The sequence below is a fragment of the Malurus melanocephalus genome, unplaced genomic scaffold (genome assembly GCF_030028575.1).
Source record: "Malurus melanocephalus ecotype Western Australia unplaced genomic scaffold, MMel_1.1 scaffold_171, whole genome shotgun sequence".
Taxonomy (NCBI): domain Eukaryota; kingdom Metazoa; phylum Chordata; class Aves; order Passeriformes; family Maluridae; genus Malurus; species Malurus melanocephalus.
In genome coordinates, this window is record NW_026623403.1 from 863679 (window position 1) to 891598 (window position 27920).

At 39.2% G+C, this 27920-nt stretch overlaps 1 protein-coding gene across 3 annotated transcripts in view; it reads right to left on the minus strand.

Annotated features, from left to right (window-relative positions):
* Positions 1 to 206: 206 nt before the first annotated feature.
* RIMS2 (regulating synaptic membrane exocytosis 2) overlaps positions 207 to 27920 on the minus strand; it is a 440099-nt gene continuing 412385 nt past the window's right edge. For 2 of the 3 annotated variants that reach the window (XM_057372448.1, XM_057372449.1), the window contains 5 exons: positions 6975 to 7116; positions 5516 to 5628; positions 4674 to 4775; positions 3559 to 3698; positions 207 to 3117 (listed from right to left, as the gene is read on the minus strand). In XM_057372448.1, the coding sequence (XP_057228431.1) occupies positions 2899 to 3117; positions 3559 to 3698; positions 4674 to 4775; positions 5516 to 5628; positions 6975 to 7116 (716 nt within the window). In that variant the 3' untranslated portion in view covers positions 207 to 2898. Of the gene's footprint in view, positions 3118 to 3558; positions 3699 to 4673; positions 4776 to 5515; positions 5629 to 6974; positions 7117 to 20484; positions 20661 to 27920 lie in introns of those variants that run through there. The other variant, XM_057372450.1, reaches the window with a different exon arrangement.

A 27920-nucleotide genomic window follows, 5' to 3' on the forward strand; every position in this document is an offset into this window, starting at 1 on the left:
TGGCCCCCCACCGCTCCCCAAACCTGGCACTGAACATGGCACCTTMAACTGGCACTGCACCTGCAGCCTGCAGTGACACCAACACACCGATTGTTCTGAAGCTGCGGGGGCTRCTGCCCCCAGCTCCACTGAAGCACATGGGAGGATACTGCTGACACTTTAGAGAAAAGCAACAAAGWACTGCACACAAATTCTGTAAAGAAAATGTTTTATTTAAAGTGTTAAATACCATCACCAGAATGAGTTTGATTTACATTAGTTGGTGTTCATTACAGGCCTAATCTGCCCTTTTTTKCCCCCAACTGTAATTCCTTTTAACTTTTTAAAACGTACTATTTACAAGACAGCAGTGATCACTGGAATAGTACTATTTACATGACTAAACCATAAGTAGAGTTGCAGACGTGTGAAAATTAAAAAAAATACATTAATTTTTTTTAAAATAAATACTGCATAATGACAATTATGTACAAACCTTCCATGCGTCATGTCCTTGATTTTAAAATTTGAAATAATTTATAGAGGACTATGCATACAAGAATGTGTGAGCACATCTCACAGTGTCAGGAAAATGGTTATGTATTTTTGTTTAATATCCATGGGGATATTGCAGACCGCATGTTAGTAATATTTATTTGCTGCTGGTAGACAGGTGTCTAAATTATTTCAATAAATATAATTTTACCAGTCTGTCTATTAACTTAACAATAATCCACTAYATAAACTCTGCAGACAAGACACAATCTCATTTTCTATGATATTGCACAAAGTAAAAGGCATTATAAGTGATACTGTTATTACTTTATCCCTCTTAAGAGGCATGTACAATTTGTTAATGGGAAACTTCAACAGATTTTCAAATAAAATCAGAATTATTCTGTGTGGGCATAAAGGTAAATGTAACGTGCTTCAAAAATTATTGCAAGCTTTCAATATTAAACCTTAAGTAGGTATTAAAGGCATACAAAGACCCAAGAAAAAAAGAAAAGGTTATTTTGTTATTAAACATTAGCCAGTTACATTCCCTTTAAATAACATAATTTAATGAGAAGCTTGAACTTGCAGCACCACCCAACGGTAGTTATTGTCTGCTACAAAAAACAGGGTTTTGAAGATCCATTAATTGCAGTGAGGTTCTGGTAATGGTGTCAAATAGCTGTCAGAGTGGTACTGATAAGCTTTCTTTAAGGCTGTTTTACGAAYCAAAGACTGATATTTTCCAGACTGATATTACCTAATCATGTCTTTTGCAACGCAAATGTAATTTATGAAAATTGAACTTTACAGCAGAAGAACTGTATGAATTTGTAACCTTTGTTGCTTTTGTTATTTCAAAAACGTAGCAATAAATTTGGTTTAGTGCAAATAAAAGTGCTTACATTTGTTTCCTAAAAATCAATCAGGTAATTTTTCCTCTTTCCAAAAACCTTCAAGAAATGATAGTTCAGTCTTTGAATGAAAGATGCTGGTGCTGAAAACAAATTTATTGAAGACATCTTACAATGGCCACATGATTCCAGTATTTTGCTGTAGAATTCAATTTGAAGGTGAGAAAAAATGAAAAGTTACCATGCACTGTACAATAAATTGCAAAAGTTCAAATATCTTCTTTATCAAATACATGCTGAATTACATTAATGTACTCCCAAGCCATGTTGCAAAATCCTTTTCAACATGCTTGAAAAAAAGTAAGCTCTTAAACAATATTTTTTCTCAAATAATTCAGAAATGCAGAACAATCTGCAACCCTGAACCRAATATGGGGCATAAGAGAGTAGTAAGTCAAAAGGTAGCCATTTTAGAATATGCTGATCATCCTGGGAGGTAGAGGGGAAAAAGAGCAAAAGGAAGAAGGGAGATTGGGACGAGAGATAGAGAAAGAAGGAGGTAAAAGAAGTGTACAATTTGCACATTATGTTGAACTTTACAAGGTTTGTACCTTTTACGTTTAAATAAATTTAATATATTACACTTATTTCTTGTCACATAAACAGAATTTTAAATATTCGCTAGAAATTATTTTTTATTTTTAATATAAGTCTGCAAAAACACAGACCATGACCAGTTTAAAGAATGATAAACGTGGTGTGTCTTTGTATCACCCTGTTGCATTCTCTTCCCTTTAAAACCATGCACTAGTGAAATTTATTTTTAAAAATAATATAAACTGTTGAAAATGGCTGATTTTTTTTTTTTTGCAAGTTGCAGCCCCAAGAAAATAATTTAAGTGTTCAGCTAAATCTGTGTCCATGCAAAAAAGTTTCTTAATTTCATACAGTACAGTATATCCACAGAACTTTATTTTTCAGAGAGTCCATCATGTCTGGGGTTTCACCGTGTGAATAGCTGGAGGTATGAAGCCTGCCACTTCAAGTCTTGAACCTTTTCAATATGAAGGGTTTTCAGATCTCAAGCAACTGTTGTGTCAGTTGACTTTTCCAGCATCCTTACATGCTTCTTTTCTTCCAGTGTCTGCAAATCCACTGACTTGTATCGCRGCTTCATGGGAGGGTAACTCCGTTTCTGTGGCATAACCAAGCTTTAGGAGGGGAGGGCAGATAAATAAAGAAACGGGAGCAACAAAACAGATATGCCATTGAAAAGGACTTTTGTTGCATGAAACAGATTGATTTCTTTAGTTTAGTCCATGGCTTCAGATTGGACCAAAACTGAGTCCCTGAACTCCAAACCTATCAGTTCTTCTTGATTTCAGTCCATCACCTGAGGGCCTTCCATAGGGCACAATGTGTGCAACTTCCTTGAGAACACAGGATCGCGTTGCAGCCCTAGAAACAGGCTCAGAAGACACAACATTAAGCATGCAGTGTTACCAGGGTTTGCGACCTGTAATTTGATTTTTTTGTAACGCTGGTTGCTATGACAACAGTTTCACAGCTGCTATGAGCGAGCATACGAAGGTCCTGTTGAACTTTCAAGAGATGATTGGGAAGCTCTTCTAGTGAGAGGAGCTAAAGTTGGGTCTACTAGGGAAGAAGGAGGGAAAAGTTTGAACCACCCAATCACCATGTTGGACAGGTCCAGTTCATCTAAAAGTATCTGTGCCACTCCCATAAAGGATTTGTGATCCATACGTCCATAGTCTCCCCAAACAATTATCTGTTAGGAAAAGAAACACAAGAAAATAGAAAAACATCAGCAAAAATTACAAAAGCTTCCATCTGATTTGTCAAAAGTCTCTGCTTATTAAATTACAGTAAGGAATGAAATATCTGACTGCTGACACAGTTTAGTTCTGTGTATACTAATCATGATGCAGTGACAGAAATTATTTGGGCACAAACAGAGCAATTATCTGTGATAGCAGAGAAAACTCAGTGAGAGGAGCCCATACATATAGTAGAAGCAAAATAATCWGTAACTGACTTTTGCTCAGTTCTGCTTGCATAAACAGCTATTACTGTTGTATTTATCTGCTCAACAAGTATATAAAATATGAAAATTTACTGCCAAATGAAGCCTGAAAGAAGTTTGAAATTCATTCAGTGAAAAGTATACAGGTGACATTTTCAGGTTCAGAGGAATATTGATGCAAATTACCTGTAATACCTTCCCTTGGGGACTTTCTTCAAATGATAGAAGTTGCTGATAAAGTGGTTCCAGCGTTTTTCTTGCTACCTTTGTTTTCTTTTTGGCTATGCAGACTCCATTTTCTAATAGATACACCTTTACATATGGTGCTTAGARGAACAAAAATAGAGAACAGTAAGTAAAAAAAAAGTTCAAATTGGTTTTGTGTAACATACACACTTTCTATCACCATATAAAAATCTGCYTTTAACAGATATATAACTTATAAGACCAAACTTCCACTAGCAATATTAACAACTATTCCCATATAAAGAATCAATGCGTTTTCTTTACTCTTCTCCTCAGGTACATTTTTTTCTTGAMTTCTTTTTGCATGTCTCTTTTGCCATGGATCAATTCAGATTCTGACCTGAAAACAAATCAGGTATTCCTATATATAGCATACCTATACTGTACAATATGCAAAATAGGCCTATTAAGTAAATGCACGACTTGCAATGACTTTGGTGAGATTTGGATCAATGCTCTAAATTGTTAATAATTTTAAATTATCTGCAAGGTGAAAATCAGYGAAGAAAAGACTGACACAATTTCTATTTTGGCAGAAGAGCCTGCTCAAAATATCACTACACTGTCCTTTTCACATAGTGTAATAGGACATCAGATTTTTATAAAATAAGGAGTAAGTATCAAATACTGGTCTACTTTTTGAGTAGGTACCTATTCCACTCTCTTGATTCCCTCTTCATTCCTAAGATTCRTATTTAAAATCCTCAGTATATACCTTTCTTTCTACTCCATAATAAAGGATGCCTTTGCTATTAMCAAAAATACTTTTGTGTCTTCTGGCAYCCTGATTTTCATTTCCTCCTGAAGYAGGGCTGATTTTTGGTGTATCATTACAACATGTTATGCATTTCAGTGTACAACAAAGCAATCTACTGAGATGTGGATTTGGAAGAGTTGAACAGAAAAGTCACAGATTTTGTTGGTAGAACAAAATCTTAGAATCTCTTAGAATCATAGAAACATAGAATATACTGAGTTGGAAGGGACACATTAGGATCATCAAGTCCATCCCTTGGTCCTGTGCTAGGATTGTTACTAAGCTTTTTCATCCTTACCTGGCAGTGTCTTTGAACCTGGTTTTACAACAAGGCCACGGGCTCGGATTATTTCTACTTCCAGTTGTCCTTTCTTGTCCATCATTCCCACCTGAATATCTCCTATTAACAAAAAGAAATCCCAGCATTGTAATTCAGAACTACTTTAATATCTAAAATGTCCCAAGAACTTCTAGGATGAATATATGGTGACTTGTATCACCTGTTTTCCATTAATAAGTGATGATCTGGGTTTTAACACTACTAGGTAATTAATACTTATCCTCTTCACCAAGGTTTATGTTAGCAAACAATTTAAAAACTCTGCAATACCATCTTGACTCCCATCTTCCATGCCTCCATTAGTTCCATTAATTCCTCTGGTCTTAAAGAGTTTCATATTAAAAAAAGGCAGCAAAGGAATTAAAACAAAGCAGCTCTGTAAAACCACTTAAAATCCCTTCACCACGCCTCTAGTTTAAGACAAGTTATGAAAAGATAACTTGTGAATTTAAAAATGTCTGTAAACACAATAATAACAAATATTTTGCACCTAAATCACCAAATTTTATATAATATTATCCAAGTGATTCAGAGAAAAGATTGGTCCCATTAGCTCCATTTCAAAGATGGAAAACTGAAGCGGTAAATTGCTGAATTTTTCAAAGCACCTTTCTACTTTTGCATGTCTTAACAAGCATCCACAATTACAATCAAGGTTGTCTGAGGCTTTAGCTTTGGTCTTAAGTGACTTGTTCAAAACCAAAAGAGAAATCCATATTTAAAGGGAATCTAGATAAATTCTATGTTCTAATTAACTGACCAAATAGAATATATGATATCTAGAGGACATAAACACTTACCCATTGATGGTGTTGCCAAAGTCTGTCGTCCTACAAGCTGGGCAGGACCAAGTCCATCCAGAAAATCACTGAATTGGCTGTCTGCAGCCAACCTCACACCAGGAAAAATCAAACTAGAAATAATATTGAAAAAAAAACCAACAAAAAATAAATACATGTAAATTTGCCCTTTGTTTGTTTGGGTTTTTGGTTTTTTTTGGTTTGCTTAATTTTGGTTTGGGTTTGGTTTTTGTTTTCTAGATCTTTTGTACTTAGTGTTTTCTAGATCTTTTGCACAAGGAACTCACAAAACAATTACTGTAATTTTCAAAATTCCACAGTGTCCAACAAGCAGCAATTTAGCCTCCAGCATATAAATAAACAGGTAAAGAAAGAAAGCACTAATCCTCAATAATTTCCACATCAGTATTTTTCCATCAYGTTCTCCTTTTCCGATATACTAAAGGCCACTGTTAATTATCAAAGTAATTATATAAGACCAGCTCATTAACATACTAACACAAACCCTTACCACTGACTTAGTTACATGAAGAAAAAATTGCTCTCACTTCTCAKTTACTGTGAATTCAATGGCTAAATATCAAATGTACATAGTGAAATGATGACATTAGACTGAATAATGGTTGCTATTTTTAAAATCATTCATTCTAAACATTTTGTTAAAAATGTCTTTGAGAATGACATCTATTCAATAATGGAATTGAAATCCCTTGTGGCAAATGACCAAAGTAACTTAAAATTAAAATGCTTGCCATAAATTATCTGTGATCCATTACAGAGCAAGAAGAACTAATGAAATTTGTAAYGACCAATCATAAAGAAACATCCATCTCAAATGCATACAGTGCATCAACYTGGACACATAAGATGTATTGTGCAGCACAAACATATTGTACAATGCTGTGAACACCACCAATAAATCAGCCTACAATAAGACTTTTCTGGGCAATGTCTCTGATATACCACTCAGAAGTCTTTAACTTGGGCTTTTATRAAAACCATGACACATGACAGAGGCATACTTCTACCCTGATAATTTCTTCAGGATTAAAGTAGCAGAATCTTTGAAAAACTCTTGAGTTCAGTGAATGACACCTGGAAATGATCTGGAAATGCTTTGCTCTGCAAAGCACTGATGTATGCCAGGAGTTTTTAGAAGAGAATTTGCTTGTGTTTTATCTGCAGTACTGCACCTGCTTCCCTTCCTGACACACCCCGATGATGATCTGACCCACCACGTGCCCTTCTCATGGCACAGCTGAAATGATCCTCAACCTTCCTGCACCAACARTGGGAGCCTCTTTGGGTCACAGAAAAGTCTTAGGCTTGCTCCATCAATGACACTGGCTTGTGAAGGGAATTCTGACTGAACAGGACCGACAGCGTTCACTGAGGTTCTCTCTAATGACCAGTTTTCATGCAGAAACATCAGCAAACCACAGTTCTAAGTGCTGCTTACTTTCCCTCAGAGCTGTAGCTGTTCATGCTCCCATCCGTCGACTCCCGGCTGGCCTGACGAGTCATCCAGTTCCTCATCTCCACGGCCAGCCCTGTCTCAGTGCTCCTCTGGACAGTGCTCCGCAGCTTCTTGCCCCCTGCTTCTGTGGAGACAAAAGAGAAGCCCCCGTGGCACTGTGCTGCCACAGCTGGGCAACCGTGCACACCCCTGTTCCACGTGGCACAAACACTCAGAGCCACAAATTAGTGACCTGTAACAAAACTTCCATTTAAAAATTAACAGTTTTTTAACAACAGGCAAACAGCATCATAAATCTCTTTCACAGGACCTTAGTTCTGCCACTGCCTGCTTTCCAAGGTCAGACAACACAAGTCTGCCCACGGATGAAACCAGATTTAAACAATCCATAGTCTAGCGTGTTTAAAATATATTGTCTCTGGATAAATAAATCCCTCTTAGGAATTCAATTAAAATGTTACCAGGATGTCAAAACCTGCAGAGAAATGTTCTAATTCAGATGAATTATCATTTTAAAAACATTTGGTCATTATCTGCTAAATCAAGTTACAGATATCCATTAGCGAAGATAGCAAACCACAAATCAAGAAYGCTTCCCATGCTTTCTTCTCTGTTCACTAGCTGCTTTAAATTTATATTTAAAATATACAGTATTGATTTTTATGCACAATATGAAACTTTATTATCACCTCCAAGAATAACATTTTTTCTATCTGTTTGCATAGTTTAATTTTACTAGTAAAAACAGCTATGCAACAGAGGTCTGGGTATCAGACAAGGGAAAAAGTACTCAGGCAATACAGTAGCATTTTAGTGCAGGAATTTTGAGCAAGACCTCAGCTGGAAGAAATGAGTAGGATTGAAGTTTCAATGTTTCTTTCATGAATAAGRCAGCCACTCCATATAATTTCTGACTTTAAATATTGTTCTCTGCAATGGGGCAAGGAATTCTGCATASTGGTTTATTTTAACTGTTCTCTACACCTCTGAGTACAGCACGGTGATATACTGATATTATAAAAGAGCAAGASCTTTAAATACACTGCACTAAATAATAACAGAATTCTCAAATACTGATGTGATGAGGGTAGAGTAATATCCAATAACCTTAAACCCATCTGTGGACCCAAATTCCTTCTGCAGTTGTTTGTAGCATCTGCTACCATTTACACCTTCTCTGCCTCGTCATGTGCCAGAGGTCAGAAGAACTTCTGGACCTGTGAGGTTGGTGAATCTTCAGGGATTTGAAAAAGGAAATAAGTCAAAGGAGGAAATTATCCTGGGATGAGGACTATCACACCCCAGGGAGGAGGTGTGAGCACGGGGACTGGCTCAGAGCAAGAGGATCTGCACCCTCAGACAGGGAATGGGAGAGAGACATCAATTTCAATGTGTGYACTCAGTCTCACTGTCCTACAGGCTGCAGTGTGGGTTGAAATCTCCCAGGCCCCTCAGTCAGGAGAAATAGGTCAGATAAAGAACATGGGAAATTCAGTGAAGTGGGAACTAGACACCAAAAATACCTTGAAAACCACTGGCTCCTTGTCAAGAAAGATTAGTAACTCTGCAATATTTAGCAGCAGYGAGACATTTCTACAGCAGCATCATGAGTGGTTCAAATCATATTGCTTATTACAAGCCTTCTACAAATTCCTTACGACCCTAACTTTTCACCAGTATATACAAATAGCAATAAGCATAACAGAAGTAATAATTTTGCTCTGGAACTTCAGCTACAATTGATTCAGTGCCCAGTAAATGAAAAAAAAAATACTCCATCAAAATTACTTCTAAAAATGCCCATCAATACCTGATGCAATAAATACAAATAAAAAAGATACCAAGCTAACACAACATATGAAAAATGAAGGGCAAAAGTCAACAATCTAATTTCTTTTGGGTTGTACCAATCCAAATGCCTGCTGGTTTATTATTTATATTCAACTAATAAAAGCTGGCAGCTGACTTCCAACAGTGGTTCAGAGTTGTTCTAAAATACAAGCACTCATTTCAGTGAAATATTCTCACAAAACTGCCAGGAAAATATTGTGCTACAGTTTTGTAGAAGAGGTACACTGCACATAGCAACATGTGAATGGCACACAACTCCTGAAGCCCACAAGATATTACTCTTCTGTTCTAAAAATGAGTAAGCATTTMTTTTCATTCAGCTTTGTAGAATGATGGTCATTCTCACTTCATTATTGTAAACATGAAGTCTCTAATGCAAACTTAAAAGAACATCTCCATCTTGCAGGACTCTTCAATATCTTCGTATCATATCTTTCAAAGATTTGGGGGTTTGGGAGAAATATATTTGGGGGTTTGGGAGAAAGGAGTATATGTTAACTTTTATTAATTTGTAAGGCAGATTTTTTTTCTGAATTAGAAGTCTGTATGCCTTCACTGTAGAAGAACAGAGTAAATAAATTAACACATCCACTACACATCAATTTACTGAGAAATCAAGACAGAACACCTGCAACTGCCATTCAAGTCTTCATAGAGGCAYGTGTAGCTGTTCATTGCATGCCTCTAAACCTTATTTTTAAGCAGTTTTATTTTCTCACATTAATTTTAACTGAAGTAAGTGCTCTGGTTCACATGAGAACACGCACACAGATACAACTTTGACACAGCATGAAAGTTAGGTATCTGTAGTATACCCAACTTTTGTGTGAGAGTGGTAAACAATAATTATTTTGACCTTAACACTGAATTTAAGGAGGGCTGAAAGGAGGCTATGTGAATAATTATTTCCCAGTTTTCAAAAGAAACAGGCAGCGCTCTCTGATGGTCTCCAAAGAGAAAGATCTGACCTTTCATCAACAAAGCTCYGAATCATGGTGTTGATGTCTCTTGAAATAAGTCTTGAATATTTTAACAGCAAAATGGCAACTTGGAACAGACTTAACAGAAGACCCAGATTGCTGGCATGATTCCAGGGCCACTGCTTTTGATTTGRATATTCGTTCAGATGAAACTTGGCTAAAGAAATATATAATAATACATGAGAAATATCCACACTTGATTACCCACAATATCAGCAATACTATTTGTCCCTGGAAAATGTTAAATAATTCAAAAATAATAGATATATATAATATATATAATTAATAAATCAAAAATAATCCTACAATTCCTCAAACAATTTAAAAGACAGTACTTGTATTGTCCATAATTTGTGTTTCATAAACTCAGCATTAAAAAATTTAAAAGGTTTCAAGTAGCAGTGAAAATGTAAAGTAGCTACTCAACTCAAAGAAGTAGCCTTTGGTGCCACAGAAATAGCTACTTCCAAGCTGTAGCTGGTAGAACATCTGGTTGGTTGAAGATCTTTTCACTCTAGAAAATCCAAACTSTTTTCCCTCATTCCTGCCTGGAAATTGAAATCTCCTCTCCTGTATTAATTCAACTACTCATGTGGCTGCTTTCCCTAGTGGACCCAGACCAAAAGCTACAAATCAACAATGTGATTTAAAGTTGCTTTTTTTCTTTTAAGACAGATAATTTCTGAGAAAAAGTTTCTGAAGACAAGAATGCAGTTGAATGAACCATCTGAGGTGATACTAATCTCTAGCTGATTAGTAACTTGGAACGCACCACTAACTTAGCAATAAACATCAACTGGAGTTGATGTAAAAGTGGGGGTTGGTTTTATAAAGCATATATACACTCATGCTATGCATGCTTCTTTAATCTTACCAAATGAAAGACAATGAGAGCTTAGAAGTATACTTTGTTTTTATGTAGCTGAGTACCTGCAGTGAAAATCATTTTACTTACAATTTCCTAAACTCTAATAAAGAACATTGAAAATGTTCTCCAAATTAGTATAAGCTAATTGCCCTAGCAAAAAGGAATTTCTCTCAAGTCCCCATCACAAAACATGGAATACATTATCTGACAAACACTGGTTCAGATTCTTGCAGCCATATTGTAAGGAGTGGAATAAATTACCAGAAATAATTGCTTTGGTATTTATGAAAGCACATTCATTCTTACAGTTAATCACACTGGCAATTTAACTAATATGGTTACTGCAAATAGACTCCGCAGGCCACATTTTCGAAGTTATGCATGGAATTATTTGTTCCCACAACTTGCAGTGCAAATCACTTACAAATTAGGGATGCAAAACTACTGGTATCATTTTCAACAGCAGATGAGGACAAGTCAAAAACTGCAGTGAATGCAACAGATTACCTTCCATCATCTGGGATGCAGCCAGATAAATCCGCTGCTGGTGGTGAGAGCAAGAGCTCTCAGCTTGCRCTCGGCAGGAGCTTCCTACAACTGCTCCCCAGCAGGCACAGAGCCAGGAGAGGACACGGCACAGGCACAGGAGGCTGGCTGTGCCAGTCCCCAGCTGGTATGTGATCCCTTGGGAGGACTTGTACTGAGTACAGAGCAGCTGTGGCTTCAGAAACACTCTTACATGCTTCAGGTGGCTCTTCTCTGCTCTTCCCACCTCACCAGAAAGGCTACATAAAAACTCCTTCAGCAATTTCATTTGAACTCAGGAGTTAGATCCACAAAGACAATAAGCTGCCTTTARGCACACATTTTTTAAGACTAAAATTCTTTATATACCTAGTTACCTGCTCCAGATATGTTAACTGGCTAGATAAAAGGAAGTTTAAGAAAATTTGAACCTACCAGAGAAAAGGKTGGGTCTCAAATTCCCCTGCAGCCACAAAGCTCTGTTTCTGGAGCAGCCCAAGGCATTCAGCTCTTGCTGAAGCACTSGGAAGCACAGCCAAGTTGTTTCTTTCTTTGTGTTACCCACAGACCTCAAGCAGAAGACATGGTTTAAGAGCTCCTAAATTAAGCAGGATTTSGGAAACCCAGATCCCACTGTCACTTGAGTTTGAGCTCGTGTCACTGATTCACATAGACCCGTGCTAGCCATCACTCACAAAGTGTTGTCCTTCCAACGGACAGCACGTGCTGTGAGCATTTCTGAAACCCAAAGAGCACAGCAGAGCCGAGGGAAACTGTAACCAAGAGATTTCCCTTACTTGTAAGGAAGAAGGAAAGATCTGCATTCTGGTTCCTGCTTCCATGAGTATCTGAATGTAAAATACTGATACATTTTGACTGGGACAGGAAWGACCTGTTCTGATAGGCCCAAAGCAGAGCTCCCTTCAGCAAGAAAACTCTTCAGTACAGGAGGAGCCAGGTTTGGAAAATGTCAGTCTGGGCTGACAGCCTCAGTCTGCCCCATGCATTTTAAAATTTCCTGGGAGGCCTCAGYAGTTTTTCATTTTTGGTAAAGAAACACTTCTTCACTCTTGTCCTGGTCCCTGTGTTTCCTCCTCTCTCTTTCCTCTGGCCWTAATGGAAGCMTGGTTAATTAAGATTAAGTAAGACRGCACSTAAAAGACAGAACTGAATTAAATAATCAACAGCAAAACTGTTGCTTGAGCTTGTAGTCAAAGGCTRGTATAGAGGATTCAGCATCCCACTCTTGATGAACTTCCGCACACAGGACCCAAGAGGCAGCCACCATCAATCTCCTTTGTTCCTGGCCAGATTGCAGCATCCTTTGTCTGCATTCCATTKCCCTGTCACGGCAAGGTTGGTGGCACCTTCAGTCAAGCCCTGCCTTGTTGTGCCCATGTGATGTGAAGGCAGTTTACCACACGTGGCTTCCAAGCAACGCTGTGGTTTAAGGCAAGCACCTGCTCCTTATTCTCCCCCACTTCTTACGGTGTCTAAAGCTGTATTCTGCCACTTCAATTTCACTGTTGTTCTGATGTCCATTCTCCAGTCTGAACTGATCCTTCAGCAAATTGTAAAGAGCATCAGACAAAAGACACTGTTTTTGTCTGTGTGACATCCATCATTTTAAGATCTTCACCTTATGATCTTATGTTCCCAAAAAGGTTTTTGAAATATTTTTACAGGACTAAAGTGTTAACACAAAGCTGTTTTCCTGCATACACAATAAGTACTTCATGTTCCCGAAATTTTGGTATTCCCRGCATTATTATTCAGAATCACATGCTACATGTAAAAAGGCCACACAACCATCTTGGACACCCCAGGGCTTGTTTTCARTACATGTGATAAGTAACACTTCTGGAAACCCCATGTTGAAGTATATTCAGTACCACGGCATGGAGGCTTGATGYTTGGCCATTCCCTGAAAAAGGAATTTACCCCTGACAACAGACAGTGGTCCCAGGGAAACAAAACTAAATAACCACAGCTGTAAGGAAGAGAAAGGTTAGTACTGATGTAATTTCCATTTCTCTTTTGGTTACCTGGTTCTGACTATATAACAAAAACCAGGCTGTGCAGGTCTGGTTGGATCCTTTGTTTTAAAGATGCTGATTACAGATCTTGAGAGTGAGATGCAGGTCAGGAATAGAACTACACACAGCCACTCAGGCCTTTCCAGCACCACTGCAGAAGTCTCTGTTTCTGTTACTGATAAGGCCATCAGTTTTCTAGGTGTGGTCAGAGGATGCACCTGCCAAAAGCCATTACMGGCTGCAAACCTGAACACGGAGACACAACAACAAACAAGCACATGGCTCTGCAGCCCACAGCTGCATGTCCCATGTGCCAAGTGACCTGAATGAACAGCTCTTCAGGAGCCCTCCTTTAGACCAGTTATGATCCCCACACAGATAAATATTCTTATCCCTCAAATGTRATAGGTCTGTAATAATCTGCGCTTGTTTTGTGCATGTGTCAAAACAGAATGGTAGCACATCCACTTTGTACATCCTGTACAACAATCTATATAACTGCAAAAAGTACAAAGCAGTGGGAAATCAGTCTCATCCCCAAGCTATTAAAATCCTGAAAAATAGAGCAAGCAATTTTGTAGAATTACATTCTAATTTTGTATAGGATTTATATAAAGAATAACTAGATAGGTGCACATCTTCATCACAGGAACTCTTCATACCCACTCTCTGATTTTGCCAATGACAAAGGATGATCATCTTAAGCAAAGAGAAACCATTTCTGCAGTTTTGAGAGATAATATTTTTATGTTTACATATACATTCAATTTTCTGGATGTATATCATTCTTACCCATTTATCAGTAACTCTTATTTCATGCAATTGCCACGGGCAGATTAAAAATGCTTAAAAAGCAAAAAGTACATGTACTGAGGTGCTCAGAACCACTTTTTTTTTACATTGTATGAAGTGAGAGATACTTTCTAAGTATGGAATAATGGCAGTAACAAAATTTTTTACCCCAACCTTAATTATTTTTAGTATAGCAAGGGTCATTGCACGCACTATCAGACAGATCCGTGCAGCATTTCTGAATGATGTAGCAAGTGTGTTGAAACAATTCAACAGCCTCTATTAAGGCTTAATGAGGTAGATGGTGCCAAGAAGTTGAATGGCTACTGAGATTACAAAAATTAGAAACAGCTCTTCCTCCTTTGCTTTGTCTAAGAGGAGTAATGATCCTATCAAAATATCATTATTTAAATAACCACCGTTCACAAAAAACTGAGCAAATTTCACACTGYAATGACCTATTTTCAAACTACTGCCATTAAACATTTACCTGTCCAAGTGAAATAACRACAACACAGCAGTGTGTCACTGCTCTGATTACACTCTTGACCTTGACATTGAAAAATGACAATTGCAGAATGCAGATACGAGACAGATTTTTACACATTTATGCAGGTACCAGCAGAGATGCAACCTATCATACACTGCTGCAGCCATACCTGAGTTATCTGTGAGCTATTCAGGTACATGCTGCAGGGTAGTCAGCAGCTCAGAAGAGAAAAACAGCTTTAAAATAAAGATCTACTGGGCACTTCTAACTCAGGTTTAAGTATGTTGTACTTTGAATGGCAATCCTTCTGCAGTTTCTTCTACTTTTCCCTTAGTTTTCCAGAGCTTTCCCAGAACACGTGATTTTTTTTGTCACATTCTTCACTGTGCCAGCAACAGTATCGTTTTTTCTGTGCTTATTTTATCAAAGGTCTTATCAATCTTGGTATCTACAGCTACTTCATCAGTAYAATACCTGAGCATAACTGGTAAAAACACTTGTGACTTGCTGGAAATACCTGCTATTCTGCCTCCACACTGGAACTCAGCCTGTGGAGCTGCAGAAATGGGAGAGATCCGCAACCATGATGAAAAGGCTGACTCAGGTCAGAACCTGAGCTATGCCCTAACAGCAAACAGAAAAAATTATCAACTATAAACTTAAATGTTGTTTAAGATTCTTACAAACAACTATTATTGCATATTCAGAGTGCTTTTTATCCTCCAAGATGAGTGACCCCACTGTTGCATGCAATGTGCAGCAGACAATCTCTGGTGTGTTAGCATCAATCAGGCCAAGATCTTTAAAGCTTCATCTCTTGCAGWGGATAACCTGTCACAGGGCATTATACCCTTCTTTCACATCCTTCCTTGGTTCTGCCTATGAACATTCCCTGTAAACAAGGTCATCTTTACCACCAAGGCCAAAATGTAGGCCAATTCCCCCAAGATGATGTAGTTATTCTCATTTCTTCATTGCCTGATACTCCTATATGACTTTACTCTTTTTAAGATGGTAATTTTAAAGCATAACTACTTCATGTGAAGAATTGTCTTCACTTTAATAATTACTGCGCTAATGAATTTATTGTTACTACTTCCCCCATTTTCTATTTCTGGTCAAATTATTGTCTGCTTGTTATTGTCTACTGGGACCTCCGGAGGGACACTGTGATCTGGCGGTCTAACCACAGGAACAGAATCCAGGAACTGCTGAGTTTTATTCCAGCTCTACCAACGTGCAGTGATTAATCGGTGACAAATGCCACTGAAGCCATTCCCAGTGCTCAACTGAGCAGCATTATTTAAAAAAATAAGTTTATTTTTATTTAAACTCAACTGAGTTCCTTTAAATAAGTCCTGAGCCTTCACTCAGGGGCAGCGCTCCCRCTGACACCGATGTGGGATCCAACAACCCCTCCAGCAAGTTTCCCAGGTAGTGATCAGCCAGGTGACAGGAGAGTATAATGTGCTTCTATTCCTGCTGAACTCCTGCGGCAACACTTGGATGCTTCTTTTGGTATACATCAATATGCAAAACTGTAATGTAACTTCTCAGCTAACGCAACTAATTTTTGCTATTTTTGGCATGATTGTCTTGGGCTGAAGAACATTCTGTGGCTTTTTTTTTTWATAATTGCCTTTTGTTTTTCGAACATACTGGGAGACCAAGATGCTTTCCAGTTCTTTCTGAATTAATTTACATCTTAAATTATCATAAATTATCTCTTGAATTGTCTTCAGCACCTGCAAAGCATTTGGCTTTCCCCTTCAATCTCATAACTTCACTACCACTCAAAAACTTTGGCAAAAGTAGGTATTAAATCACAGTATACTCCCTTTTGCTGGGCATAGTTCTGCACACAGACCATTCCATGATCAGCAGCTCCATAGCTGCACTCCTGGCAGTTTATACTGCCATATAAACTGAATGTTTATACTGACACCTCAGTGTAAATGCAAATCAGAAATGAATGTAAACATAAAAATGAAAGCATAKTGAAAATTTAAAGTAAACAGTACACACACTGTAATTTAAGGAAGCATCAAGTTACCAGTCTCACTCATAAAAACAGGCATAGCCTTTGTAGTATTCACATCACGTGATCTGAATCTCCTTTTCTCTGCATGTTAGATAGCTAATTCTACTCCATAAGCTTGTTGTACATAAGAATTCATCTGCTCTAGCACATTTTGCAGTTGTTCATAGGAAAGTTTAGTACACTCATGCACTACCCGTACATATATCATGTACATGAGATTTTGCACTATGACTACACAGACATCTAAAAGGATGTCACATGCATTTACTTTGGAAATTCCCTCATCTTTTGATAATCACAAACCTTCTTTAATTTCAACAAAGCCAAGATTTCAGAAAAAAATGTGAGGTTTGGAATTCTTCAAAAGCAATCATAGAGATACTGATTTGTACTCTGTCCCCACAGCTCTTCAACAATTTCTATATAATTTAAGTCTGTTTCAAGTGTTATTTTACAATTGTCACTTCACTATGCATGTGAAGGCTATACATGTTGTCATCAACAAATCTAATGAAAGACATCTCTTCAAAATCCTTCATACTTTGGCAGCATAAATGATTTGCACTGGCACCATGTTAGTCTTGTGTGTAGACAGGCACACACACCAGAAAGAAACTGATGATGCAAAGACATGGCCTTTTATTAGACGTGGCTAAGAATAATAAACTCCTAAATAATGAATGTGCATGAACTYGAAAGATTCATCTCATCTGATCAGCAGGTAAGAAATGCTACTTTGAATAGCAGTTCCCTATGCTGCAAACCTGGCCAMCCATGGCAAGTCCAGGCCTATGGTGAATATCCCAGTACTCTGCATTGGTGAGGCCACACTTTGAGTGCTGTATTCAGTTTTGGGACCGTCACTTCAAGGACACTGAGGTGCTGGAGGGTGTCCAGAGAAAGGCAACAAGACTCCATAAAGCATGTCTTAAGAGGAATGGCTGAGGGAGCTGGGTTTGTTTAGCCTGGAGGAGACTCGGAGGGACCTCCTCACGCTCTRCATGGACCTGACAGAAGTTGTAGTGGGGGAAGGAGGGGTTCAGTCTCTTTCAGTCTCTTCTGCAGTGGGAAGACAAGAGGAAATGACCTTAAACTGACACAGGGGAGATTCAGATGAGATACTAGAAAAATAATGTCACTGTTAGGGTGGTGAGGGATTGGAATAGGTTGTCCAGAGATGGTGGAGGAGTCACCATCCCTGGAGGTGCTCAAGAGGTGTCTGGATCTGGCCCTGGGTGTTGTGGTTTAGCTGATTAGGGGTTGCAGTGGTAGTAGCCCTCTTCTTCAGYTCATCACAGCTTGGATGCCAGGGCTCAAGAGGTCTCCTTCTTTAATCAGCTGACATGTAAAAGGATCTTCTTAACCATCATGTTCAAAAATAGATTCAAAAATAATTCATAAATWGTATTGAGTTACTTACCACTCAGTTACTTCTGAACCTGACATTGCTCACATTCTTTAATACCAAAAGATACTCCTCTGTACCAGTGTATTCACCTCAACAGTTAATAAAGAAAAGACTCCAAGAGAGTCAAAAAAATGTCTCAACAGGCCAGATTTGCTATTTGTATTAAAAATATGATTGAGTGTGAAATATAAAAAAAAYAGGTTCTCTTTTTTCAAGATATTCATCACATGCAGGAATAACTACATCTTAAAGACAGTTAACTTATGAAATGTGTTTGACATCTATCTYTTTTCAGATTAAACCGTAAAACAGCATTATGTATGTGAATATGGGAGTGCATGTACCACATGCACAACCACTCAATTTAATTACATTAATACAATTGTAYAAACACTCATAAGAAAACAAATTCCAGTTTGAGTGCAGAGTTGACTTGCCATCCAAACAACAGATCATAATTTTTTTCTTTCTAATCTCAGTGAGAACACCTGGGAAATGATCTTAACTGTCATGCTTGCCATTCCCTCTGTAACCTGGCATGTTTAAAATCTCAGGTAGCAGAAACTCAAATCCATAAAAACTGCATAGCAATTACCGCTCTATTTTTTATGGGAATTAATGAAATGCATTTTCAAGTAGCCAAATAGGATCTGATCTAAATAGGATCAGATAAAATAAATCAACACAGCATGAGACAACGTGTGAATCAGTACACAATCTTTTAACACTCCTGTTTAAATAACTTGCTATCACAAATTAAACAAATCATTACAATTACTCCCACATTTACAGATATTTCTCTATTGACTTCCATGTACTTTATGCTTTTTTGAATCACTAAACAGTTTTAAACATACACAGATTCAAGGAATTAGTTAAATGCTTCCTAGAGACGCAAAGAAAACAAAGTAGAACAGAACAAATCAATACTCTGATTTCACACAGGATTCATGCAACTATTGCAGCTAAAAATCAGGACTGAAAAGAAAATGCTTCTGGAYTGATAAAGAAAAACAATCTTTACAAAATACCTAAACATGTTTAGGATAATTTATAATGCTTTCTGTGTGTGYTTTCAGCCATAATGTTTATTAGCACATCAAGAGAACTAAAAATGCCATCTGAAGCCCACCCTGCAGTCTACTGGCAATATTTTGAGGTTCACTTCATTGTTCAAGGCAGGGAGCAGATSAGAGTACTGAAGGACAGCACAATCTGCCCCAGGGGGCAGCCACCTCTTTTCCACCGAAATGGGCAACCTGGCAGCCCCAGAGTAAGAGCAGGGGAAAGGTGAGAGATCACACCTCGTCATTTRCATCAGAAATGAGAGGTGCTTTGGAGAAGAGACTTGAGGGACTGYTCCACATGAAAAGACAAATCAAAACACACAAAGACTGGGGACACACATTAGCCACTGAACTCTCTCCTGAGRTGTGGAAGGTGATAAATGAATATGYAGACATTTTAAAAACGGATCATGAATGGTGTACACACACCATTCATGTGTACACTGGTGTACGGCTGATACATGTTTGCATGTATAGCAAAATAGCAGCATTGGAATCAGTTTTATATTGAACAAATCTACTGAAGATTCAACATGCTCCACTAACCCTAATGAAATTAAAAACCTTGAATTAGTTCTGATAAACAAGGAGAAGCCCATCAGTTCATTCTATACATAAACATATTTAAACACACCAGATTAATTTCTTTATGAAACCAGTATATTCAAAACAAACTCATGGAATACAAGTTCCATCCTGGATAGAGTTTGGTGCCATCCTTAACTATACATGTGCATTTGCTACACACTTTCCAAACTGCAAATCTTTCGGGGGGTTATGGCTACACAGAAAATCCATTGCATTTCTTGTTATTTATCTTGTTATTATCTCTGGTCCTGCAACAAAGATATGAAAATTACACAYGTGCTTTACTGGCTGGATTTACTTTTATGAGTAGAGATTAAGGAACAGTGAAATCTTCAAGGTCTTTGTACACAGCCTTCCACCTACACTGCTGCCCCTAAGGAAAGGTTACTCAGGGCCAGTGTTTAACTGCTCAATTCTGATGTTCTGTATAGATTATGCTGTGATAACAAACACGGGAYACCTGAGCAAGCATGCAGTGTCAAAAAAAAACCTGCAATAAAGTGTGGTTTGTTTTTCGTACGAATGAGCAGAAAATGGAAAGAATAGGAAGACCCTCTACCCTTTCCTTTTYCTTTCCCCCGACATAACTGAAGTTCAGCTAGTAACTTCATTTCCAATGTGGCGTTAAAACATCACTCGTTAAATCACACCTCACTTCCCAGCTACAAGCACGGTGGTACCAATCCCTCTCTCAACCCAAGACACTCTCCATCACTCGCGTCCCCCCATCCAGCTCTGCGTCCGGCACCGACCCCCGGCCCTTCCCGGCGAGCGGTCCCCGCMGAGCCCGACCCGCCCCCGGCGCGGTCCCCGCGCACCTGCCGCGACCCTGCCCCGGCCCCTCACCTCTGTCCTCCTCCTCCAGGGAGTTCATGCAGGGAAAGTAGACCGCCAGCGCCTCGAAGGAGGCGGAAAGGCTGCTCCGGCTCTGCGAGCGCTGCATGGCGCGGCCGCCGGCCGCCGTCTGCCGGCCCATCTTGGCCGAGCGGCACCCGCCTTTGGCGCGGTACAAGAAGCGCGGCGTCTTGGCGGCGGCGCGGAGCGGAGCGATGGCAGCGGGGCCGAGCCCTGCCCGGCCCTCGGCGGGGGCTGCAGGCGGCGGGGAGCGAGGGGCGGGCTGCGCGCCGCGGAGCTCGGCTCTGCCCCGCCGTGCCCGGCTCTGCCCCGCTGCTCTCGGCGGGGCGGGCCGCCGCAGCCGGCACGGAGCCGCCTACCAGCGGGGCGAGCAGTCGGCCGGCGGAGCGGGACGGCGCCGTGGTGCGAGACTCGCGGGCGGGACGGTCCGGGCGCGGCGGCTGTAAATASAGAACCCGCCGGAGGCAGGACGGGGCACGGCGCCGGCCGGTAGCGGCGGGACGGCCCGCAGGCACCGCCCGCACACTCGGCTCTCCCCGCCCGGTTCCCGCTGGGCCGGCGAGCGGCCCCTGCGCGGCAGGAGGCGGGAGGGGCGCGCCGGGCTGCCCGGGGGCTCGCAGGGATGCTGCAGGCGGGGGAGGCCGTGCAAGGGGCGGCCCCGCGGTTCCACACGGACCGGAGAGCGCAGCAGCGGCCCTGGCGGGGAGCGGGGCCGGTCAGCGCTGCTCAGCTCCTGGCCAGCAGGACACACCGGCGAGAATCTGCTCTCAGGTGGCGTCTGTAAAGAATTGGAATGAGCACTGGACCACAGAAAGGCTGAGGCGGAATCTTGTTCCTGGGTCACCTAGCAGGGTCACAGAGCCGGCTGCTCTGACTGGGGCCACATGGCTTTGAGTATCTCCAAGGATGGAGACTCACAGCCATCCTCTCTGGGCAACCTCACTCACCCTCACAGTGAAAAAATGTTTCCTGATGTTCAGCGTGGATCTCCTGTGTGTGAGCTTGTGCCCATTGCTTCTGCTTCTGCTTCTKTCAGTGGCCCAGCATCTCTTGAGGAATTTGCCCTGCAAGCCACAGGCAAATCCTTCCATGCCTCCACTTTAAGCCAAGCTGTATTTGTTCTCTAAAGCACATCTGCCTTCTTAGCAAACGTGAACGTACCTTTTCTGAATTTACAGGATTTACTTATAGCTACAATACATACTTTTTGGGGTTTTATCCAATCTTGCTTCCACAGCTTCCTCAACACTGTTTAATGTTACCTTTCTTTTATGCAGTACATTATATTGAGTGTATAGCAATTGGCAACCTCCCCCATAAAATACTGAGAAATTAAAGCACTGGACATGATAATAAGAGGTATCAGCTACTGTAACAATCTTTTGCAGTATCAGAAACATATTCCACTATAGCTCTCACAGTGCAAAAGTGCTATCAAACCTTACTGGCCCTTTAAACGGTGATGATAGTAAAAGTGGGGCAGGGGATGTGTTCAGTTTTCTTTCAAATTAAAAGATAATTATCTCAGAATAATGGTAAATAATATTTAGAACTTGATCTAACTCACTTTGCAGACAGAATGATGGTTTGAACTGAGCTGAAACTCTTAATGAAGAAAGTGTGTAGAGTGAAATACACTTCATACCACTGCAGTGTATTTCACTGAGTTGATGTTTGGAAAGGATAATTACAACACACTAAAACCAGCCAACACTATCACTGACATACTTTGCTGCGGAAAAACTAGTCAAAACCTTTTCACTCAAGGATGGAACCCATCATTACTGAATCTACAGGGAAGCAGTGAGTTTTGACAGCTATTTTTACAATTTGCACAATAATTTGAATTYTAGATAACTATAACCTAATAAATCTAAATCTAATCTAAAAATGTTTCATGTGACACCATAGAAACTTATTTTAGAACAACATAAATAATTTTTTTTCCTCTGCCCTGGCTATAAAAGATGCCCAGGGCAACTTCTCAAGGCTCTGACATCTTTTAGATGTCTCATTCAGGTCATGCTCCAAAATGTGTATTTAGTTACTCAGCATGTTTCGCTGGCCACATGCCCAAGTTTGTCACCTCCCAACATATCTGTGACATTTCACAGATTAACAARAAAGTGAATTGCCAAGACAGAGAAACACCTCTCTTGTATGCCACAGTCAGGCCCATGGGCACTCCATGATGACAGAGACCTGCTGAGGTCTGAGGTGGACATCTGGTTTGCCAGCAGTACCTCTTCCCTAAAATCACCCTTTGCATCACATCTCATTAAAGCATATTCAAGTGGCAGAGTGAACTTTTCCTGTTAACACTTTAATGTTTCTAAAAAGACATTGCTAAAATGCTATAAAGCAAACAACGGTAAAATAAAGTAAAAGAAAGTAATGATAATAATACTAATAAATGTCTGATATACATATCATGTAATTGGCAAAACCCAATAAAATTTGTTGAAATAATTGTAAAGATTTTTTTTTTTTAATTTGGAGGCTATWGAATTTTTTACCTATAAACACTAAAGCAGACAAAATAACTTCCTTCAACATTTTTATGAGTGTAAGATATGGCAGGAAAGTAAATGTCCATTAAGTAATAAGTCATGACTGCTTTTGAGAAGTTGGATAATAAAAATGAGGTAAAGTTCATTACATTTCAGATGTAACTGATTACTTTCATGAAAACAGCTGAATAAAACTGAAAAGACATTGAGGATGCAGAGAAAGGCAAAACAACAGTTGGGCGACTTGGAGATATTTACAAAAACATAGATAAASTGTAGAAAACATATTCAAAGAAGAGCAACTGATTTGGAACATCTATTTAATCTACTTTCACTCACATTTATAAATATCCTTGTGTAACTATTCCACTTAGAAGTATCTCTTGTAGAAGAAATAATACCTGCTTAGGAGCCAGGAGACTTTACAGCAATCTGCACTTGCCTTCCTTCCCGAATAAGAGTAAAGCACATCCACCACCTCCCCCTCAGCTCTGACCTCGGCAGAAACTGCAAATCCCTCTGTGACACAGGGCCCTGATGGCACAGCTGGACCAAACAATGCACTAATGGGGCACTAATGGGACACTAATGGGACATGCAGCCCCAGTGGGAATTTGGCTGCATCCATAAGTGTGGCTTTCCCCAAAATGCCAAAGCCCCAACATCATGGGGCACTAATGGGGCACTAATGGGACACTAATGGGACATGCAGCCCCAGTGGGAATTTGGCTGCATCCATAAGTGTGGCTTTCCCCAAAATGCCAAAGCCCCAACATCCCTCAGCCCCTCAGCACAGACCCAGACCTGGCAGCCACAGCCAGCAAAACAAGTTGACATTTTTGCTAATATTGCATGGTCTATAAAAAATCTGTTGCTGTCATTGATAACCAAGAAAAACACTTTAAAACCTCAACAGTCTGAAGTAAATTATAAATTACCCCAAATAGACACTGGGATACTGGGCACCTCTGCAGAAAATCTTCGACGAAACACTGGACCACCATCCCATCCGAGCTTCCTCGATATGCTTCTGTCCTAATTTTCTTTCTTTATGATAAAGGTTTAAATGGRAGAAGGAAAACAGACACAAAGAACTGAGATGAGAAATCCGTAAATTCTCATGGTATTTGGGGAGGCTGTCCTCGGTTTCTAAATGATTGTGTTATACAAAGAAAGTAATCGATGGCAATCTAGACACATCCTTAACTGCAGAAAACAAGTTTACCACCCTGACACTGATGACATCCCSAGTTGTTTYGCTGATTGTTTAAATTTTAATTGAYACTCATTGATTTGTGTCAGCAGGTGGAAGTGAATCAAATTCCTGTTAAGGGAACTGCACCCAAATTCCCATCTCAATGCTAAATATTAAGACAAAACAAGAGACTCCCAGGTATGATATTTCTTTAACGTTTTCATAGTTTGCCGAAAGAAACTATGTTGTAAGAATCCAGGTCAAACAGAACAAGGTCAAACATCTTCTATAAATGTATGTACTGTCCTGAGGAAATTCTATTTGTAGGGTTGGATTTATTATAAAATATTTTGGTRGCTCATCTAAAGTACTCGGAAAACAATTGCTTACTAGTTGTATTCCCTAAAAATGACTAAAAGATGAATTTGTGGCACTGGATCTTCAGTGTCAACCTTCTCTAAATACAGGCAGGCAATAACAGGATTTTGAATCTAATAAATGCATCTTTCTTTTTTTTTTATATATAGATTTACCATGTGTGGTAATTTAAAAAATAATATGGAAATTAATGTACTCCCCATGTTTTTCCATGTTTTGTCCGTAACTGGGTGTATTTCAGCAAGCATGATCCAAGAACACACAAATTATTAGACTTTAAATGGGGATGCTWTGGAAAAATAATGAATTGATGATTCCTAGATGAAACCCTACCTTTTTTCAAGGGAAGAAAGAAAAAAGGAAAAAATAAATATCTTCACTTCCTGTTTCTACTTCTGTGTACTGAACCCAGAGGTCATAATCCCCTGGAGTGAAGAATGTAATAATATCTATGGAGGATTTTTTTTTTAATTATTGCCTATGTTATGAATTAATTCCTAAAGCCTGCTTCAGCTTCCCTACACAATAAAAGCACACATTGCCATAAGAGTTCTTGAGCAGTTACGCACATTTTGGAGAGGATTCTCCAGGGTAGTCTGGCAATCTGGTGATCTAAAATTTCTGAACACACTATTTTAAACCTGTGATTAAGGAAGGTATTCTGGGAATGGAACTGGTAAGGAATTATTGCCTTTTTCTTTGTCACCTCTTCTGGCAAGCATTGCCCAGAAACGTCTTTTGTTTGCTACAGAAGGGATTTATTTTGTTCATGATTGTCTTCAGAAAAGACAATTCAGCTGCTGAGCTTTTTACACAGGTTAATAATCTTTAACTTGCACCACACTTATCAATTATTGGGTGTAACATATTGCAAGTATAATTCAAAGTCTTAATGACTTCCCACTTGTAAGAAATCTTTGTGCAATGTGTCACTACAAGAAGGGCTAATTGCTTCCYCTTACAACAGGAGGGAGAGTCCCCCAGGCCTCCCACAAAGGTGTAATACACACTKTGCTTTATTTCACTGAGTTTTGGCCTCCTCTCATTCCCTCAGCCTTCACTAACCAGCGACAGCCAGCATATCAACAGAGAAACACTTGACAAGGGCCTCAAAAAAAAAGAGTTTACTGAATTGTCTCCCACTCCAAAGAATAACCCAGTTTGAAARCCCAGCATTTATCTAATTCTAGGAAAACACAAAAGGCAAAATAAATACCAGTGTTGGTTGGAGGAAATATTATTCTCCAACTGAGTTATTATTCAAGCAATTTCCAGTAATTTGTCCAGATTAAGTATCACTGGAATATACAACTGCTATTATTACTGAATTAAACTTTTTTTTCCTTTGTGTAAAGCTGAAACAATACACTGAAAAGGTCATTAAAAGCATGGCCCAGTTAGTGTAAAACAGGGATTATGTATGAAAACTTGAAGCATGTAGTAACAAGCTGCTCTTGCCTGTAATTTGCCACGTTAGRACTGTGCTGGCTGCCCTCATTGCCTATGGAGAGGGCCATGTGCCAGCTCCAGCCCAGCACTGGGAAAGGGCAGATCCCAGAAATCTACAATGTCCTTCACAAAGGAATGGCTGCTTTTGCTAATTCCTGTCTTATAAAATTCACTGTTCTTGCCTTAGTATTTTTTTTGATCATGATCAAAGAATCATAGAAGGGTTGGGGTTAGAGGGGACAGTTAAAAGTGACCTAGTCCAGTGCTCCTGTGATGAGCAGGCACACCTTCCCCCACCAGGGCAGGTTGCTCAGAGCCCCATCTAGCCTGACCTTGAATGTTTCAGGGTTGGGGCATCTACGTGTTCCAGAGCTTTACCACCCTTGTTGCAAAAAAAAAAAAAATTCCTTATATATCATCTAAACCTACCCTCCTTCAGTTTAAAATCATTACMCCCTGTCCTATCACAACAGACCCTGCTGAACAGTTTGTCCCTGACTTTTCATGGACTTTGCCATAATCATGAACTCAAACCCAGGGCAAGAACTCCCAGTCCATGCAGCACTGACCTTCAGTTATCTCCTACTCTTCTTTAAGTTTTATGACATAGCAGTAATTTCTACATTATTTCTATGTTTCTAAATTTGACTTTATTTAAATCATACGTTTTGCATTTTCTGAGCTTYTGAGCATCCCCTACTAAGCAGTCACAGAGAATACAGGTACACTKTTCTGTCTGTGTACATGGTAACAGTAAATTTTTCCATTCTCTCAGWACTTTTGGCATTTTCTACGGTAAGGTCAACTCCACTCCAAATATCAAGCTAGGTACACAGTACAGATTMATACCAAAATAACTTTGCTGACTGACACAGCTGTTCTGGGAGAATTCCCCAGTTGTTAGTGCAAGTGCAGTTATATCAGCAAAACAGGATTCTCCTGGAACTTGTTTGGTTTTGCTTCCAGGATTCTCCTGGAACTTTGCTTTTTTTGCATGCCCACTTTAGACTCATTTACTTGTACACAGTTGCAATATTCCTACRCTGGAAAAGTGATTCCACTGTTCCCATCATCTGAATAGTCTCTGCCAGTGGGACTCTACCTTTAAGTAATTCAGTCCTTGTAATGATCATTTCAAAGTGTTGTACATTTTCAAAGAATACAGATTTGAAGAGCTGAAAGAAATTACTTTCACTATGTCTCTTCCAAAAACCCAACAARTTTCAATTTCAAAGAATAAAACTCAGAAATTGTAACTTAAACATTGTATTAAAAGGTAGAAAAGGCCTGTTTTTTTTTTTTTCTTAAAAACATAGGATGCTTTTGGATGCGTAAAGATGCCAGTTTTAGTTTCTTAAACAATATAGTTGAATTGCTTGTCCTGCACTTGGCATTCTCTTGTGTATTAAACTTTCTTTAATGAACATTAAGGAAATCTATAAAAGTAACTATCTCTTTTGCTTTAATGCTAATATTAATCACACATGAAAGCTGTCTCTTCTTATTTAAAGAAAATATATTTACTTTCCTCTCCAACGTTTATGAGAAAACCACAAAACCAAAATAAAGTCATAWTTTTTCTAAATAACAAAAGGAGTTTTAAATGTGCTAGTATGAAGCAATACAATGTAGATAGCTCACAAGTAACTAATAGATTGGAGAGAGAACCTTGATACTGCCAACTATTTCTGTTTTGATTAAAATAATTTCACATCTTTATAATTGCAAGGCAATCTGCAAACCACAAGGTGTCTTAGAGCTTGGCAAAAAGTATTACTTCATAATGCTTTATCAGAGTGAGGAACCAAGATCACAGAAATAAAAAGCTACATCCTTTTTTGAGGAAAAAAGCGGTTTTGAGAAAGAAATCTGTAGGAAAAAATATCAAGCAGTTC